Below are 20,501 nucleotides of genomic sequence, written 5' to 3' on the forward strand. Positions count from 1 at the left end.
AACATTGAGGAGTGGTGGTCAGCGTCACTACACAACGCAATCTGCCGAAGAACCAACGCCAAGTCACTGCTGCACTTCTCATGTATACAGGGTGGAATATCTGGAAGGAACGGAACTGAAGGGTTTTTTAGGGCGTGTCTGCATCTCCCCTGCAGGTGTTGCAGTTCATCAAGGAAGAGATTGCTTCGCACAGGCAAGCCTGCAGAGGACCGATTGTACCTTAGTTATCATGCTATTGAACTTTCTGAGTTTTTTTTATTTATTTATTATGTAATCAAACCTATGTAAGGCTTTGCTTGCTTCCTCTACTTAAATGGCATGGCAGTGCTCCTGCCGTTTTATTAAAAAAAAAGCTTGACAAAACGTCCCAATAACAAATAAAAATAGGAAATGAAATAATGATCACTTACTCTCTCTGCGGTCCACAATACGGAATTCTTTTTTCCATCCCGACGTGTCCCTGTAGATAGAAGCATCACGGTGGCTGCTATCTGGAAGTATATTCAGAGGGACTACCCTATCAACAGAGTAACGAAGTATCTCTGCTGCACAGCTCATATTTTCTTCGTCACCACCGACCATGATTTGCCCCTCGCGACCCTTGGTTTCCCTCCTATCTTTGTCCACCAGAACTCCCCCCCATTTCCCCCATGTTTCTCGTTTGCCATCTGTGCCCTCCACGGTTTTTCTATGATATTCTTCATCACCATAAATGGCATCCATGCTTCTCCTTCCACCTTCACAGAACTCCTTGGTTGTGTCACTATTCTCAACATTTTTCATGCGCTGGGAGTGCTCGCCCAGGGAAATCATAATGTCCTTTACAGAAGGTATGAGCGGTCTGCTGTCTGGTTTACCAGATTCTTCCTCGCCTCTTACTCCACTGCCGCTGGCCATGCTCCGAGATCCATGGGGAAATCTATCACCAAAGAGCATGAAAAAACAACCTCAACACCCGACACAAATAAAATGGCATCATCAGTGAAGACTGAAATTGTAACGGAATGTTATGTAAGCCTGAAATTGGTTTCTATTTTCAGCCTTTTTTTTCTGTGTTTTGGGAGTTATGTCCAACCAATTAGAAGATTTTCTCCCATTTGCTTTTAAAAATCAACATAAGAACGGTTATATTACTACAAAACCCAAAGTTGGATACAATCCAGATCGAAGACTATAGGAACCAATCAAATGCGCAAACTTTAGCATCAGAACAAGAAAACACAGCGGGAAACACGACGGACGGGTGGATCGGGAGCCGCCACCAGCGAAGTGGAGCTGATGCCATAGGGGAGGGGAGAGGTCGCGAAGTAGAGAAGAGGCGGCGCATCGGGGCAGGAGATGCAGCGACTTTAGGGCGGAGGAGGAGACGAAGGATCGAGTGTGAGAGGATATGCATCTGAGAGCGCGGCGGCGGGCGAAGTAGGGTAGCTGGATTGGGGACGGTGGGTGTTTTTAGGGTGTGATTGGTTGCTCCGGGCATAGGAAGCCGGTATAAAGGACCGGTCCAGGCTCACAGGAGACGGGTTGAAATCGTGCACCAAGTTGTGTTTGGTTGTCTTTGTTGTTGGTCCAGTATGAGACGGAATCGTGTTTGGTTGCATGTATGGATAAGAGTTTTGGGTGTATGTCACATGGGCCCTGCGCACTCACCTGCACCGTGCCATCCCGGCTCGCGAGGGAAGGTAGTTTTTGGATGGATGGAGGGATGCGGGATGGGAGGGGTGGAGTGAACCAGAGGGTGCAGCCATATGATGCGGGAAGAGTAACCAATCACGTCCAAGTACACGAGATGATGCCGGATGGTCCTCCGGACGCCACCATCCCGCCTACCAATCACGCTTGCGTTTACTGGTTTTTTCTTTTCTTTTCTTTTCAGTGCGCAGGTGGTCTTTTTGTTTTTCTTCGCCGAGGCAAAATTGGCCGTGGGACATTACTCAAAGTTAGCTTTCATGTCTTTGCTACTCCCTCCGTTCCAAATTGTAATTCATTCCAAGAATCTTGGAGAGTCAAAGTATCTCAAGTTTGACCAAATTTATATAATAATATTTATAATGTCAACTAAGTATCATTAGATTCTTTATCAATTAGATTTTCATAGTATATCTATTTGATGTCATAAATTTTTATATTTTTCTCTATCATTTTGGTCAAACTTGAGATGCTTTAACTCTTCAAGATTCTTGAAATAACTTACAATTTGGAACGGAGGGAGTACAAAACAGAAAACACTGCTCAGGGGTGGTTGGGAGACAGGGGCTAGCCCCCGTGATGTTTGACATTAATTAGGAGTATTAAACATAGGTTAATTATAAAACTAATTGCACAACCGTTAGGTTAAATCGCGAGACGAATCTATTAAACCTAATTAGTCCATGATTTGACACTGTGGTGCTACAGTAACCATTCGCTAATGATGGATTAATTAGGCTTAATAGATTCGTCTCGCGATTTAGCCTAGGTGTTCTGCTGTTAGTTTTATAATTAGCTCATATTTAGTCCTCCTAATTAGCATCCGAACATCCAATGTGACATGGCTAAAGTTTAGCCACTGTCTCCCAAACACCCCGTACCCCTATTTGCTGTAGGACACTGAACCTTATATTCTATTCAGATTAAATGGAATCCGAGGGGAAATGACTAAAATACCCCGGCTGCATACTAACCGTTTGACACCCCTCCCTGCCGCATCGAACCTTATCCCATCGAGCCCTGCAGGCGGTCACGCCGATGGCCGCCCTCCCAGCCTCCGCGCCCATGTCCGCGCCCGCACACCCGCCTACACGCCCGCCGTCTGCGCCGGGTGGCCGCATCGGGCGTCTGCATTGGCCAGCGTGGGTTTCGCTGGAGCTCCCTCGCTAGCCGGCATCGGAGCCAGGTTCAGGTCCGGCCGATTTTGCTGTATGAGCTGCCGCTATTGCCGTTGGGAGGGGCCCATATTCCACGGAGGCCGCCGATAGGGGTTTCTAGTGGAGGCGCAGTACTCTTCTGCGTTTCGGGAAGCACCGTGTGGTGGAACATGCGCTAACCATCTCTTAATGGTTAATCCAGTCACATCTATATACCACTTATTAAAGCAAGCAACGTCTCTGCTAGGATTTTTCGTACGTCGCCCTAATTTTTCAAAAAAGATCCTGATATTTCGTGAAATCAACCCGCAGTCCAAATGCTAAACAGATGAGGGGCTCAGGTGGAAAAAGGAGGGAAGGGAGGGGGTTAAGGCGAAAAAGCTTCTAAAAAGAGAGGGGAGGAGGATTGGGCGCGGGCCGCCGCTCCTCTTGGCTGCACGCCGCCGCACGCCTCCCTGCGCGCCTCGGCCCTATATACTTAGTTGACTCCTAGTATGCAAAGCTTTTGGCTGAGGGGTTTGTTTTATCAGAAAGCAACTAAGAACGGATCCTTACTTTCAAGTTTTAGCATCCAAATTAAAGTTGAGCTAACTATTCTAAGTGAACAATATTTTCAAAACTTTTCAGCGTGGAAACATAATTGATTAGAAACAACATCAACATCATTCTCATTTCTTTTCATTCCACTTCTTACTACGATATGATACAATGATCAAAGTTCTCTTAACCGAGAGCGACGGTGAATCAATTTGATTTATTAATCTTACAAGGTGGACCTATACACACAGCATATGCATGCCCCCTCGAGCCGCATATGGCAAACAATTCCCTTAAAGAGCGATGGCATTTGAGAACTACTGCGACCCTCGAGTGCTAATCCCTACCGGTACCTCCCCGGGCTAGCCATGAGTTACTGACTAGCACACGAATAGGAAACACAACCAACTCAATCTACAATCGTGTAATAAGATACTAAGTTTTACCAGTTTCAACTACCTCTTACTTCCAGCATGTGTATAGTACAGTTCAAACTCAATCAGCAGGGCCACAACGAACGAACCTTAATCGACACAGGCAGAGTGCAACCAACATCACTAACTTCAACTTCATTTCTATCTCCGCCTGGTCTCCAACTTTTCTTCCAGTGATTCGTTCTCGAATAACTTGCCATAAATATCAAAAGATCCTATGTCTCGCGAGTGACAAGCAATCACTCGACTTCTACCGTTCTTAATTAAGCATGGCACTTCTATCGACCTACACATACTAGTATTTGAACTTGGGAGTCACAGGGATCATGCAACTAAGGTTCCATTCAACTCCTAGGAACTTAATACATAAAGTAAACACTTAAACTAAAGTTCCATTCAATTCCTAGGAACTTAATACATAAAGTAAACACTTATTTAAGGTAATTGCATAGTTTTGAAATTAGGGGTCATGCCCCGGGTTTGCCTTCCAAACTAGTCTTGGGCTCTTCTGAACTTTGGTTCAAGTCTTGTGGCGCTTCAACTTGAGAGACTTCGAGATGCTCACTCTCGGACGCGGCAATCAATTCATAAAGACCGTCGACTAGCGGGTTATCTACATGGCAATGCAACCCCGATAAGCTAGGAGTATATCTCCGATCATTTACTGAGATTTACGAACTTGATCGCTGTTTTTGAGCAATTAGTGGCAGGTGTTCTGCCCATTCATTATAGTAGAAAGCAATGTTATTTACAGGAAGGACTAATTGGTCTGAAAAAAACTAGCAGACTAATGTTTACAGTACTATTAACCATTCGACAATAATGCTTACTTGTACATTGCAATGTCATTCCTGATGACAGCAGAAAGATCAGTTGGTGATAGTGCTTTGTTGTCAAATACCCAGTGACAGCGTTCCTTCCAGATGTTCCAAGCAGTGTAGATCATGGTTTGAATTTGTTCTCCTCTTGAAGCAGTCCCAGCCGAGATCATCAGCTCCCACCAGCTTAATAGGCGATGCACATTGGTCAGGGCTGACAATTGACTTTATCGCTGTGTGCGCAAAGCTTACTATCATTTGTTGAAATTCTCGAGTCAAATGGAAGATTTGGATTTAAGTCTCCATCTTGCTCAATGCTCACCTCGCCATACTTTTTTTTTCCAGCGGCAACCCGTCCCCCTTCTTTTTGGGGCTTTTTTAGAGTAAAGTGATCTACAATGTTTTTTGAATGGTGAGCTCAAGTAACATAGTTCCTTTTTCCTAGAAATACCATTACACTGCTAAACCTCTGTATGATATCTATTGTGGAGAATTATGGTCACAGTTTTTAACTTTTTATGATATCATAAAGTTTAGAATTTTTTTTATGTTTGGTGTCTTTTACAGAAGCCGAACACTACAATGTGCGCACACAAGAAAATGCCCCATGATTTTGTTTACATTTGATTTTCACAAGGTTTTTGACACCATCTTGGGGATTACACATGCAGAGCAGAAAGCAACCGATTTCGGCCAGAAGAGAATCCTGCAAACAGATGCTTAAGCCATATCAGATTACTGTAAGTCACATGTCACTGTATCAAATTAGCTAAGACATATCAGATTATCATAAATCCCTTGTCCATGCAACATCAAGTCAAATGCTTATTTTGAACAAGGTTCAAACTCTTAAATGGAGACAATGATATGTCGTAGGATAACATAGCAGATCCATAACAATTATGTTGCCTATCAGTTGAGGTGTCTAACAATGAAAGAAGTCGCAAACAAAAAAGTCAACTAGCCTGCAAATCTTTGTATCCAGAAACTATACCCAAATATGAACTATGGAAACCTAGCAACTCTTGTTTAACAATGAGCTCCATTCAGGCTACAAGAAAACACTAAGTCAGGACAAAGCAACTCTTGGGACTATATCATGGATGCATCCCTACATGTAACTAAGATTCAGGTATAAGCATTAATCAGTCAAAGAATTTTCTTGCAGGAAAACAAAAAATCATTTGGATAACTTGAAGATGTTATCAGCTGACTGCAATTTTTACCAGAACAACTAAGCTAACCACAAAGTATCACTAAGCAGTCAGATCAGCCACAATATACCGGAAACGAGGATCAAATTCTCACCAGGTAGGGGTTAAGTGGATCCTCCCATGCCACTCAATCCCTGTGGGGGTTTTTCCCTAATCCCCGTCTTAGAAATCTCTTGTTCGTTGACTGGGATTGTATACAGGGATTTAGAATAAGAGACGCAGCTTCAAGCACAGGAGAATACATAATTTTTCACCACGGTAACAGACACACAAGTATATTACGGTAACAGGTGTACACAACTAAATTGCCTGGCCAATGCACAACGATATTGGTTCCATGGACTAGCAAATGTGCTGATTGCAGTTTACAAATAATTTAAACAGCTTGTTTAATATACAGATCACAGCTTCTGCTTCTGCTTAGCTTGTGCACCACCGACACCACCTCCTTGTCCTGCATTGTTCAAAGGAACAGCATGCTTAACATCTCTGAAATGGCTCATAATCTGACTCTGTTTGGAAAAGGCTAAAACTTCTTAGTTCAAATTTAAATAATAAGTAGAATTTTAACCCGGGCAAACAAAGTCAAAGTAATTGGAGAGATACAGCACAAAGGTAGAAGAACGCTAGCACGCTCCATGTTAGCGGCCAACAAGACTTGGGTTGAACTGAAGCTAGCTAGCTTACCTCTATAAAATAATAAGAGTGTCATATAAGCATCTTCTGTTTCATTCCAAGATGTGTCTTGACAAAAGCTGACATGGCTCTGTTTTGTCAAACCAGAGTGGGGAAGGCAAGAGAACATTATTTCAAAATACTCTGAAATGGCTCATAATCTGGCTTTGTTTCGAAAAAAAGAAGAAGCTGAAACTACCCTTATTTCAAACTTAAATCAGAAGTAAAATTTAACCTGGGCAAACAAAGTCGAAGTATTAGAGATTGTATTCTTTGTATACCAAGCCATATTGACTATATATATAAGAGGTCACCTCCCTCCTCATTAGGGTGTGGTGTTTCCTCCAATCCTATCTCTCTACATGGTATCATGAGACCGGGATCAATCTGTCCCGGGCCTTTCCTTCAGCACCTCTCCACCCTAAACCGCGCCTCGAGTCCATTGCAACGCGTCCACCTCTTCGACGCGCCGTACTCTAGGTGGCGCTCCTCCCTTCCTCTCTCTGCGCGGTGCCTATGTCCCAGGACTCCACCGCTGAGTCCACAATGTCCGGCACGCTGCTGTTGACAGGTGCCGGCACCATGCCGCCAATCGGCGCTGGCACTTTGCCCGTCACGGGCGCCGACACCATGCCGGTGATCGACGCCGATACCATGCCCGCCACGGGTGCCGGCACCGAGTCTGTGCTCGACTCTGGATCCTCTCCTAGCGGAGGTGATGGCACGGCGCAGGTTGGTGGCAGCGGCTTCATCCTCTACCCGGAGCCACTGACCGTCATCCACCCCAACGCCACCATCTCCATCAAGTCTCACGTCCCCATGACCTTGACGATGAAGACCTCCGGCTACTCCAAGTGGGCTTCCTTCTTCAAGTCGATGTGCGGCAAATTCGGCCTCAAATAGCACATCGACAGCACGGCAGCACCACGCCCCGATGATCCTGACTAGGATCAAGCGGATTGCTGTGTCCGCTCTTGGATCTTCGACTCCATCGATGACTCCATCCTCGACCTCGCCATGGATGCCAACGAGCAGATTGCCCGGGCTCTCTGGCTCGCAATTGAGGGCCTCTTGTGCACCAACAAGCAGTCCTGAGCAATCTTCCTCAGCCATGACTTCCACTCAATGACGCAGGGTGACTCCTCCATCTCAGAGTACTGCCAGTGCATGAAGAATCTCACCAACGCCCTCCGCGACATTGGCCACCCCGTCAAGGAATCGCAATTGGTGCTGAATCTCCTCCGTGGCATCAATCTGCGCTACTCCAACACCACCGATGACATCACCAACTCCACTGCCATCTTCCCCACCTTCGCTCAAGCCTGGGACATGCTCGCCTTGAAGGAGCTCCGGCTCGCCAACGAGGAGAAGGTCACCAACTCCACCGCACTCCTCGCGGGGACCGGCTCGACCTCTTCCTCCTACAACAGCCCAAGCGGATGCCGCTTGACGTCCGGCTCCATCCAGACCGGCAGCTTCCAGCTGAAGAAGACCGGCGGTGGCGGCGGCAAAAAGAAGTGGAAGGGCAAACAGGCCAACGGTAGCTTCCAGTCGCAGGCCAGTGGCCCGCCTCACCCAACCAGCCCGTGGATCTGTTTCAGCCTAGGGACCGGTGCTTACGCCAACGCGGCCGAGCAACAGCCCGCAAGCTAGCATGGCTCTGGTGGCAGCGGGGACTGGCGCGCGGCGGCTCCTGGGCTGCTTGGGCCGGCTCCGCAGGCCCATACTACCTTCGCCCCTCTTCAAGTGTCCCCTGCAGCCCAAATGTGGGATCAGGCCGGCCTGGTTGCAGCTCTCAACCAGATGGTGCTACAAAATGGCAGCTGGGTTGTGGACTCCGGTGCTTCCGGCCACATGGCATCCTCGGATGGTATACTACTCTCCCGCCTACCCCCCTCCCACTCCTTCATCATTGTAGGCAATGGTCAAACCCTACCCATCTCGTGTCGTGGCAACTCCACCCTATTCACCAACACGTCACAATTTCGTCTCAATAATATTCTTATTGTTCCATCCCTCATCCGTAACCTGATTTTTGTTCGTCAGTTTACTAGGAACAATAATTGCACTATAGAATTTGACGCTTTTGGTTTTTCTATCAGGATATTCCGACTAGACGTGTGATTCTTCGTTGCAATAGCGCCGACTTTACACCATCCCACCAGCCACCAGCACCACTAGCCCCACGCCAGCCTCGCCGTCTCCTCCAACTTGTGGCACCTTCGTCTCGGTCATCCTGGTCCTGCCGCCATCAACACACTTAGAAATAATTCCTCCATTATCTGTAATAAAGGGACTCATACCTTATGTCATTCGTGTCAGTTAGGCACCCCCCTCATTATCTCTCTACACAAAGTAACTGGAGAGAGACAACACAAGTAACTTGACACAATTGTGTCCCAGATTCAGGATTGCCAGTGCATCTTCAGTTCAAGGCCAAGCTGAAAACAGCTGATCTTTCTGAATGCCTTCCTGTTAGGCATTCAGATCAGCAGTTATATCTATGATATGAAACACATGGTCCATACTGATATTTGGTTCAGCAAAAGAGAACAGATCTAGAATGATTAATATTTTGCAAAGTGACTTGCAAATCAGAATAGAGAAGATTTTTTTGTAAGAACAAAATCTTACAAACACTAGGGTATGGACACACAATTGGGTCCTTGGTACGTAGGAAAAACACAGTGAGCACAGATGGATAAATTCGCAGGCACTAGTATCTCTTCCAACTAAAACTGCAGCAGGACAGCTACATTCTTCTGACTATAACTGCAGCAGTGCAATTACATTCTCTGCTAGACATGATTGGCAAAGAAGCCAAGCGGTGCAACCATAAATTATTCTAAGTCAACTACGACTGGGCAAAGTAGCTTTGCATCAATATAAATTGACCTGAGCTCTTGTAAAGCCGTGGACTCCATTTACAATGAGGTGTTTGGTCCTATATATGTCAAACCACAATGAGATATTAAACAATGACAGCTAACAGAAGTCACAGAAGAAGAGCCTTGTGAACCTGTGAGATTGTTAAGGGTGTTTGGTCCTACATATGTCAAACCACAATGAAGTATTAAACAATGACAGCTGACAGAAATCACCCAAGAAGAGCCTTGTGAACCCGTAAGAATGTTAAGGGTTCACAAAAAATATGCCTTCTAGTTAGGATTTGTGCTTATTAAGTATCTTACTCTAAATTTCATAGTGCACGGTAAATGAGTAACTCCCATCCAGGCCGAGCAGGAGCTGCAGCAAATGCTCCTCATAATCCAAGGTTAATCAACCATCACAAGCTTCAGACCTCCACAAGCTTAATCAACTATCAAATGAGGCGGAAGAATCTGGTCACAAGAGAGCAAGCTTTAATCCACCTTCTTTGAAGATGAGGTACTTGAGGATGGTTCCAGGGCGTAACAACTACAAACAATACATATCTTTCAGTTTATGCTAAATCAAGCACAATTAGTTGTACAACAATATAGTAGAAAATTATCTTACCAAAACCAGGCTTCATTTGACAAACAAATGATGTCACTTGTTTTGGATTGGGCCTCACTATTCCATATGACGGAAGAGGTTCTTTGGCAGAAGAGTAGACAGGTCTAGCAATCAAACTCGGCATCTTTGGAAACTCCAAACTTTTTGCTCTAGTGCTGTTGAAGTTGAACATCTTTCTCACCATAGGGAAGTGGTCCAAGTAATCACCCATGGTTAAATCTGCCTGTCCAGATATTGTAGCTTCATTAACTTTCACATCAGATTGTTCTTCCTCACCATTGATTTCTTTTTTCATCTTCCCTTTATCTTTTTTGATTTCATCCATTGCTATTTCCTCATCTTTCAAATCAGAGCCCTACTCATCTAGCAAGCTATAGGAAGGATACCCCCCATCTTCTATGAAAACATCCTCCACCTGAGATGCTTTTTTCTTACCACATTCCTTCGGTTCAATTCTCAAGCGTTTGGGAGATTTCATAACCTTGGAACCATCATCCAGTGGGCCTTCAAACATTGGTTTTGGCCTCTTCTTGTGCTCAAAAGGCCATTTATCATATGCATCTCGAGGTAATATCCGGATTTGTCTGAAAATCTCCACTCCGGATGTTAATGTGATCTTAGCACCAGCAGGGTTCTCAATTGGGGGTGGGGTAAGTCCTTTGAGAAGGTAATGTACTCTTTGCATACCCTCATATCCAAAATGATCCCAATTATTGACAAAAAATGAGTTTGGATTCTATCCGTTAGTTGTATTGCTCTCTAGTGTAGCTACTTCCCACCCCTGGATTGGGCACAACGAGTCACATGCAGTATTCACGACTCCCTGGATCCTCGCCGCCTCTGGGAAGTGCACAGCAATGATTCCGATGGCCCACATAGTGTCACCTGAAATAACCCCACAGCATTTATGCAGTATTTCAAATGCAGCTCGAAGAGCCCAGGGCCCCATCAGGCCATCACTTTCTGACCAACATCATTATTGGTACAAAGAAACCTATAATTAGTGCTGATATCCAATATAACGGGGTCTCCAGCCATGTAACATACAACCTGTGTATCTGACTTCAACTCAAAAGTGCCATGTATGGATCTCCAGCCCATAAAGTACAAATCCCTCCTCGCAAGTGTCAACGCAACATGACGTTTCTTGTACTCAAGGACAATGAAAAATGATCCATCCTCAGGCGTGGTGTATACCACAACTTGGATCCATAAACTCTTGAAAGGTTAATAAGCTTCCCATTAGCATAACACCATAAGCAGATATCTTCGACTCCTCCTCTGTAGCTTTCTTTCAACTCATCATTTGGTCCATCAAGACAAACAAGGCAACTGTTTTGGGGTCTGATACCCTTGATTCGGACCACTGACTGTATCTGCAACAAGCCAACAATGATCAAAGAAAAGGCACATGAATTCAGCAAGCAATTGCAATTAAAGTTTGAAAAACTAATAACATGTTACTGTGTAGTGTATGAATTCGAGTAAGAGAAGTATTTTAAAGGAAATGTACAAAGCATAGCAGAAGTAAAACTACTGTAGGAAGGAATTGGGCTGTGTGTGTCTGAAAGGAAAAAAGCTCAGACAGAAAAATGTTATTTGCAGCAATCTAAGTTTCCATAAAAAAAGATGAGTTCAAATTAAAGTAACCCAAAGAATTGCCACATATAGAAGAAAATCTCACCAAACTTCACATGGGGGTTCTATGGTTATGCATTTACAAAAGTAAAACATGTAGCCAACCGTCGAGCCGTAAGCAAAGTGTAGCTTGTGCCATTGTGCACTGTCTTCATATTTAAGCTAGACCTCTCAATAATTTCTCTGATCCCCTAGCCCACCTCATAAGGCAACGTACATTTCACAATGTAATTCACTGTACATCGTATATCCCCCTATTGTTTTTTTATTGCCTAGATAACTACCTAATTTATTTTTCAATTGCTTTACCCTGGAACTAATAAAATGGGTCACTTCATCCCTCCCTAATGGATTTTGTCCCTTATTTCTCTTTATAAAAAATAATGTTTTATTGATATTTTATCTGAAGATTTTAATGGATAAATAAGTAGATAACCCCATTAAAATATTTTTGTATCGTTTAAATTACTTTTCTCCTTCAAACTACTTTTCAGTTCACTTTACATCTCAATTTCCTGAAAACGCAGCTTCACTTTCTAATGGCGTTTGACCCTTTTACTTCAGTTTATACAAACCACATTCTACATTTGAAATTTTATGACATGACAATGGCTTGATGCCCTGTAGTACGGAATGTGTCCACAATTTTCAAGGATATTAGCATGTTCTTGTATCCAAGGGTTTAAATATGTTTAAGATCATCCCAACCTGTGCAAATAGCCAAGGAAAATTATGAAATATCCTATAACATAGAGCATGGTGTCCTCAAACACCATGCATGTTGCAATTTGTTTCTTTAAAGTTGGCTAAAATTCAAGTGGAGGGTGGCCCAGTACAGTTGTATGGATACATAGCTGCAAGGGATATTCTGGATCCGCTGCTTAATTATGTTGTCAATTTTAACATGGAGATCCCATCCTCGTGGAGCAGGTACATACCCACACTTAACTGCAATTATTTTACATTATTGTATTCATCTCACAATAATGGCCAAACCTTCACATTCATAGAACTGATGAGATATCAGTGAAGTTGGGTATAGTGTGAGAGTTGTTCGAGTTCTGCTATTGATTAGTGAAATAGATGTAGGATAATTTTGCACTTTGAGTTCCTTTTGTTTAGCTATATGATTAGCTATTCTTGTGCCAAGATATATATTCTATGATTATTTACTTTTTCAGTAACATCTGGTGATTTTCTGCAAAAGGATGCTTCTGGCGAGCACGGAGGGGACGCGCCCCACGACGGGAGCCAAGCTGCGAAGGTCCCGCTGCCGCCGTCCTCGCGGCCGCGCGGACTTCTGGCGGCCTGCTCAGGCGACAGCAAGGCGAGGGGAGCAGGGGAGAAGGGGTGGGCGTGGCTTGGTCGCCGCCCGTGTCGCTCTCGGTTGAGAGCGACTTGCTGATCCCTTTAGCAGCGAGTAATACTTTGGGTTGTGTACACAACTACTGTACCAATGCAAGTGTTATGCTATGAATGTATGATTCACTACAAGAACTGACCTAAATTATGAAAGTAATAAGTGAGCATCACATGCTCTAAACAAGGTGAAATGGGAACAGTTTTGAACTGTTCCATAGAACCGAGCAATAGCTCGGTTCGTAGAGCCTGCTGTTGAGAAACTGTCCATCCGTGAAAATCAAACACGTCTTCTCTTCCACACCCCCTCCTCCCTTTTTTTTTGCGACGAGACGTCTTCTCTTCCCATGGCTGCGTTTATTTATTTTTGTTTAGTACACTGCAAAAAATGGTTTTAACTTGTGCACTTTTATGATGTTAATTGTCAATTGTAAATGTCCCTTTAGTATAGTATTGTTTCAAGTGAAACACTATAAGGAAGTTTTAATCATTAGACTATATATCTTTGCTTTTGTATGGCGAGCTACTAAATACTACCATCTTTGTAGGGTTCCCTCATTGAAATGACTGGCCCTAAGCGAGGGATTGAGCTTTAGTACACTACTCTAATTGAATATGACATGAGGATCAAGATAGGAAAGCAAGAAAAAGATGATCTGCAGCTCATTGATGGCGTATCAACTATAAACGAGATGACCATAACTACTAGTGAACCATCCGCAAGCCGTATCCATGGTGACCGTGGAGCAGTTGACATAACTGTATCACGTGTCGACTTTGCAGTTGAGGCGACGGTGGAAGTCGTTGTATCAGAAGTGCGGAGCAATTTCAGTTTGTGCGTCGGCTGTTTCATCAGCGGGTTACATCAAGAAATCCGGCTCTTTGATGGCACCATCAGCGAGTCGCGTGGCTTAAGGAGGTCCGTTGTTGCAGTAGAGATGGATGGATTTGAAGCTCAGGGTAGGTTCAGGTCCTTGCTACAACAGCGATGATGACGCGGAACATCGTTGTACCTTCAAAGCGACCAATCATGGATACACCAGCCAACTGGTAAAAGCCGAGTTCACCACGATCTTGGTGAAGGTCGACGCTGTCCATGTCAACTTAATTAATCCATGTACGTATACATCCTCAATGCTATACACGTCATTACAGTACATATTCACTTGGTAATTTTTGGTCTGGACACATTACTAATGTATAGTATGTATTTGACAATTGTTTTTTCTTTCTTTCTTATCTGCATCCCATCTCCCAGAGTCTGATGGTGCCTTGGAAGAAGGCAGCATTGGCAGTGCAAATGGCAACTTCATGGATCTGGTGGACCGGTGCCACTGTTTGAATGTAACATCGTGTCGTGCACAATGATCTGGTGGCCTGTTAAACCTCTAGAGATGTGTTGGTGAACTGAGCACAATGATCTCATACTCGATCAGTTTCTGATGAACCATGGAGCCATCATGCACGATCTCGAGCTCGTCCTGCTGCTCTCTCACTCATGTGTGGGAGTGGTGCTGTAAAGGCTCAAATCACACACGTACAAACACAGTTAGAAAAAAAACATTATTGTGTATCAAGTACTGTATTTGGTTGATTGTACGCTACCATGAGTCAATACAAAGTGAACGTATGCCAAACGACGCCACCGGCCGGCCCTAACGTTTTAGCCCTCCCCTCCGATATACTTAGTACACCGCACAAGATTGGTTTTCTTTTGTTTACAGGCTTTTGAAGATGCATAGCAAAAATGATGTGTTGAAATATGCATTCATACTTTGAAGTATTCTAGAAGATTGTGGAGATCTCAAGAGACTAACTTTGCCATGTATAAGGATAAGATTATGGCAAGGTAAGAAAGCTCTAAAAATTGGAGAGAATGCATGAGCCATAGTTGCCATGCTTCATGGCAACTTATGAATACTCTGTAACAAGATATTTATATGGTATGATAAGGATGAAACTTCTAGAGTTAGATATTTGTAAAGAAGAGTGTGGAAGTTGCCACATGGCAACACCACAATGATCATGAGCACCTATAAATAGAGGTGCTCCCCTCCCTCCTAGCCATACCATGGCATAAGAGGTCTAAGTAGGAGGATTGCAAGGTAGTCATATAGTGTAGTGTTATAGTCCCACTGCGTGAAAGCAATATATGAAGAATGAACCCACTATGTGAAAGCAATATAAAATTGCTAGGAAAAACCTAAAACAAAGCTCGTAAAATAGATAAAACTCCAAAATACATATGCATGGGCAGAGAAAACTTTGTCCTGCTGCATGGTAGAGTAGAGTGAAGTCTCTGCATGAGTCAATACAAGGTGAACAATGATCAAAGAAAAGGCACATGAATTCAGCACGCAATTGCAATTAAAGTTTGAAAAACTAATAACATGTAGTGTATGAATTCGAGTAAGAGAAGTATTTTAAAGGAAATGTACAAAGCATAGCAGAAGTAAAACTACTACAGGAAAGAATCGGGCTGTGTGTGTTTGAAAGGAAAAAAGCTAAGATAGAAAATTGTTATTTGCAGCAATCTAAGTTTCCATAAAAAAAGATGAGTTCAAATTAAAATAACCCAAAGAGTTGGACAACACATTGAACAACCACAAAGTAAACTGTGTTCACAGTTATAGCATAATCAAATAGAAAGGATATATTGTCATTCATAATATGAAACAAAAAAAGTACTGACTACTAAGTTGGATCTAAGCTGAGGAGCGTACCACTATTTTGTTCAATATTGAGGAAACATTAGCAGAAACTAGTGCTGGAGTAGCATCACTGCCCTTGGAGAAAAACATCATGCATAAAAGGCGCACCATTCCTTTGCAGTTGGAATTCTCAGAAAGCAAATTGTCCACCGTCCCTTTGGTGCAAGCAAATCCACAACTAATCCACCATAAGCCACAATATAGCAAACCAAAATTCCCAATGGTAGTCCCACCATAATCAGCCAGTAAAATCTCTGAGTCAAAATACAGAGACGTTGCACCTAGCAAGAGCATAATAAAAGGTAAACATTTATTAAGGATGGCCAATGCTTCTCACTCAGACCAAAGAAATTGAAACTTCCAAACAACATACCAGACCAATGCACAACAAGGTATTACATGGTCAATACACCACAAGATTATTAAACATTAAGAGAAGAACTTTAACCTAAAATTCCGCCTGTCTTGGAACTAACTAAAAAATTGCACTTAGCAGCTCCATGACTGCATATTTACAAACACCAGTTACTTAATCTTATTGAAGTACCCATGAATAAAAAATACAAAAGCATTGCAGCAGAAGTCTGGCTGTGCCTAGGTGGCAGGTCCGAGACCTCACCTGTCCATCAAATCTATGCCCTGCGCCCCTGCCACGCATTGGCCGCGCTACGCTTGCCCGGTCCCCTCCCGGCCTCCCCCTCACGGCCCTTACGACTAGGCTGCTCGCCACGCGCCAGGTGCGGTGGCGCCCCCTCGTCCTCGCCGGCAGCACGCTTGGCCGCCGTCCACCCACGCGCCGTGCGCCGCCCACCACTATTACTAGTGCGAAGAGCAGCAGCAGCCCAAGCCCAAATTCGAGCTGGGCCAACTTCTAAGACCAATTGTGATGTAAATGGGCCCTCGATTTTTGGGTCCCAAATGCTAATCCCACCTTCCTCTCAAAAAAAACAATCCCACCCACTTCACCACGAATCCCTCTCTCTCTGACTCCTAGCCTACGGTTTCTTCCTTCTCACAGATGCTGCAAACCCCGCCGCTGCCGGCCGCCCGGAGCATAACTCCGACGATTGATGGGGGCATCTTCTCTGATTACCATGGACAGGAGAGCACGCCCAATCGAACACAATAAAACTCACGCACACTCCCACGTTGATCTAATTAAAACAACTAACACCTCGCCGAACCGACACAGATTGAAGAACAAAGCATAATCCGCCGTCAATCCTCATGCTGCAGTGCCCAAAACCTCACAGAAATGCGCAATTAAACAACGGAAAGCAACCGATCCAAGTCCAACCAGAAAACACGCAGGAAGAAATCACAGTAGGGGGGAAAAGTAAAGAATACCATCAGCATCGGTTGCGTTTGGGTTGTCCTGGACTAACACCTTGCACATCTCAAGGTACTTGGTCGCCGCGGCAACGTGGAGCGGCCCGTGGCGCTCACTCTTGGGGTAGGCGATGGCTGCTACCACCGTGTCCGGGCCCGTTCCCCTCACCCTCAGCATTTCCGCTAACTCTGCATGAACCAACAACTCCAAGAGCTAGTAATCTCGACCGATCACAACCCCACACCGGACCTGGAACCCCAGAGCGAGAAACCGAAACACGATCAGATCAGTAGTTCAGAACAACGCTACCGAGTCGAGAGGACTTACTTCTGGCGCCATCGATGTCGAACTTCATCACCGCACGCCGAAGGTCCCGGAGCGCCAGGTCGTTCGCATTTGTGTAGGTCGCGACCGCGGGCAAGTCCGGCCGCGGGGAGCGCGCACCTGAAGTGGAGGGTCCGTCGTCGGAGGAAGAGGACGCCATGGCGGGCGAGCTCGAGCACACGGCCTCTGGAAGGTTCGAGAGGCTAGGGTTGAGATGGTGGTTTGGTTCGAGGCGAGGCGGAGAGGGGAGGAGGAAGAGGAGGGGAGGAGGAGCGGGGGAGAATGGAAACGAGCGGGAAGCGTGAGGTGCGGTGCCAGGTTGGAAGCCAAGTGGGTCGAGCCGATGAAACTTACGTGCCAAGGCAAACGAAGTTGGGGTGCTTGCATTGGTTGGTTGGTTTGCAGAGCACCATCACAATCTCTCTTGGGCGATCACTCTTGGGTCTTGCCTGTCTGACCCAACGAATGAAACCCTGTTTGCAACTGCGTCGGCTTGCTTAAAAAACTTGTTCGTTCTCGCCATTTTCCAATGCGAAGGGACCTGCTGCTCCTGATATGGCCATCCGATCCGCTCCGTTATCCAGAGGTGATAAGCAATCTATGATTGGACGCACGATTTACCATTGTCGTCGTCGTTGGTCCTTGGCTGAAGTACGTGTTTTTGAAAAAAGAAAAGAAAAGAAGAAGGCAACCCAGGAATGAACGGGTACGGGAGTACTACAGCAGCAACGAGCCAGGCCATAACTGTATAGTCCAGCTCCAGCTCCAGCAGGCAGCAAGCCAGCAACACAAATTAGCACGACATAGGAGTACGAGTACCGAGTAGTACACACAATGCCATGGCATGCATGTCTTGGAGGCAAAGCCCAAAAACAAGGACCATATTGCTCATGCATAATCATGAGGTTCTCATGATTCAGAAAAGCATGAACACACACTAGTCTGTGTGGTGCAACACAGCAAATAAAAATAAAGTGAACCCGTAGCTGATTACATTTCATCGGTGTATTACTGAAATGCATATGCATGAGGCAGACCAGATGCCACAAACGCCGCTGTGCGCATGCATGCTTAAGTATGGTGCGCTCACACTGAACACACAAATAGCTTATGAAGTGCTTCTTAAATTGTAGATTCACTCCACAAACCATAAAGGGATTGGACCCAAAACTCAAATTCCTATATATCTTATTAATTCCCTCTGTCAACAATGACGGGTAATTCTTCATGCCCACCAGTAGAAAACTGACTTTCCATCCAACCCCTTTTGTTCCGGTTTAAAGTTAGCCCGTGACTAAAGGGTCTTTAATCCCGGTTTAAAAATGAGGGACCGAAAGGACACCAACGGGAGGGACTTTAGTCCCGGTTGAAAAGATCTGGCAGTGACGCCCTCCCCTTTTGTCCCAGTTGGTAATTCCAACTGGGATTAAACCCTGCTCCCCGTCAAAAAGGACAAGCCGCGGTGCAGATCGATTTATCTTCTTCTTCTCTCCTCCCCTCTCTCTCCACACATTTATGTTCTTTTTCTCTCCTCTTCCCTTTGTATCTTATCTCTCCTCTGACTATATCTATCTCCTCCACTCCACGCGCAGGTCCTCCAGGCGCAAGCGGGGCGGGCGAGCGGGCGCAGCGGCACGGGCAAGCGGCGCACACGGGCTGCGGCACGGGCAAGCGGGGCCAGAGCAGGCACACCGGCGCGGGTGAGCGGGGCTGGAGCAGGCGCACCGGCGCGGGGGCGAGCAGCCGGCGCGGACGGAGGGGACCGGAGCGGGCGGCCGGCGCGGACGGAGGGGCCGACGTGGGCGGCACGGACAGAGGGGCCGGAGCGAGCGGAGCGGCACTTTTTTTTAATTTTTTTTGAAAATTTTTAGTCCCGTAACACCAACCGGGACTAAAGGGGGCCTTTAATCCTGGGTGAATGACTCAGGACTAAAGGATCCCCTCTTTTGTCTCGAACAATTACTCCTGGATGGCTTTTTGAAAGATTTGACCCCTACGAACTGGGACTAAAGATCCATTTTCTACCCGTGGCCCTTTCCCAATTGTTGCCAAACTTAGTACGCACAACTACCAGTACGTATTATTGTTCATCATCTATTGATCCAGACACGCGATCTACGACTCCATGATGCATCAAGGACACATTAAGGGGGTGTTTGGGAGCACTCCACTCCAGGAAAAATTGCTTCACTCCACCAACTCCAAAAATTTTGCAGCCAAACGTGTCTAGCTCCAGCAACTCCGGCTCCAGGAAAAAGGTGGAGCAGGGGGTAGATCCACGTTTTTTATGGAGCACCTCAAGAGGTGCTCCAAAAACCTCCTTTTCAGACCTCCTCATGGAGTTGGGGTTATTTACCCACCATTGCCCCTTGTTACACATGTTACCGGTTCGTTTCTATTTTTCTATCTCCTCCGTTTCCTTCTCCCACGGCACCCTCCCTCATCTCCGTTTACTTCTGGGCGAGCTCCCCCGCGGCGGCGCGGCCGGGGCGCGGCGCGGCCGGGGGCGAGGTCCCCCGCGGCGGTGCGGCCGGGGCGAGGTCCCCCGCGGCGGCGCGGCCGGGGCGCAGGCCGGCCGGGGGCGAGCTCCCCCGCGGCGGCGCGGCCGGGGCGCAGGCCGGCCGGGGGCGAGCTCATCGCGCCGGCCTGGCCCCCTGCGGCGGCGACGCCGGTCGGCGCGTCCTCTTCTGCACGTCGTGAGGCATCTCGTCACCGCGGGGCACGACGTGCACGTGGTCACCGCCGCGCCGGAGTTCGTCTTCACCACCGAGATCTCCCCCTGCCTCCACATTTGCAAGGTCATGCTGGACTCCGGCACCATCCAGGCCGACGCCCTCACATGATTCAGGCTCACAATGATGATGAGTCAGGATCTATCGCCTAGCAAGTTGCTCCTAATCAATCTGTTTTGTTGTGTGATCTTTGTAACTGTGAGGCTACAGGAGCCACCAATTATTGTAAACTGTAAGCAAATGCTGGTGTGTACAGGAGGAAGAGAAGGGGAGGAGAGACAGACATGTGGGTCCGTTTACAAAGGGTAAAATAGGCTATTCACAACAGGTGTTCATTTTTTGGAGCTGGAGCATTGCCACTAACCAAACACGTGCAGCAACTTCA

The 20,501-nt window shown here is 45.9% G+C and overlaps 2 protein-coding genes and 1 pseudogene across 2 annotated transcripts; 2 read left to right on the forward strand and 1 right to left on the reverse strand.

The window, feature by feature from the left end:
• Positions 1 to 402: 402 nt before the first annotated feature.
• On the reverse strand, positions 403 to 913 carry LOC111257821. Its single transcript, XM_022827933.1, has one exon. The coding sequence runs from the start codon at positions 895 to 897 to the stop codon at positions 403 to 405; it is 495 nt and encodes a 164-aa protein (XP_022683668.1). The 5' UTR covers positions 898 to 913.
• A 6,736-nt stretch (positions 914 to 7,649) lies between these two features.
• On the forward strand, positions 7,650 to 8,177 carry LOC105914055. The gene has a single exon (XM_012844649.1). The coding sequence runs from the start codon at positions 7,650 to 7,652 to the stop codon at positions 8,175 to 8,177; it is 528 nt and encodes a 175-aa protein (XP_012700103.1).
• Positions 8,178 to 12,438: 4,261 nt separating this feature from the next.
• On the forward strand, positions 12,439 to 14,539 carry LOC101762491 (annotated as a pseudogene).
• Positions 14,540 to 20,501: the final 5,962 nt, after the last annotated feature.

This window comes from Setaria italica, chromosome I (genome assembly GCF_000263155.2).
Source record: "Setaria italica strain Yugu1 chromosome I, Setaria_italica_v2.0, whole genome shotgun sequence".
NCBI classification, from domain to species: Eukaryota; Viridiplantae; Streptophyta; class Magnoliopsida; order Poales; family Poaceae; genus Setaria; species Setaria italica.

What these genes read in the sequence shown, in the direction of transcription:
- LOC111257821 (XM_022827933.1), bottom strand. Translation starts at nt 897, where the DNA reads ATGGCCAGCGGCAGTGGAGTAAGAGGCGAGGAAGAATCTGGTAAACCA.
- LOC105914055 (XM_012844649.1), top strand. Translation starts at nt 7,650, where the DNA reads ATGACGCAGGGTGACTCCTCCATCTCAGAGTACTGCCAGTGCATGAAG.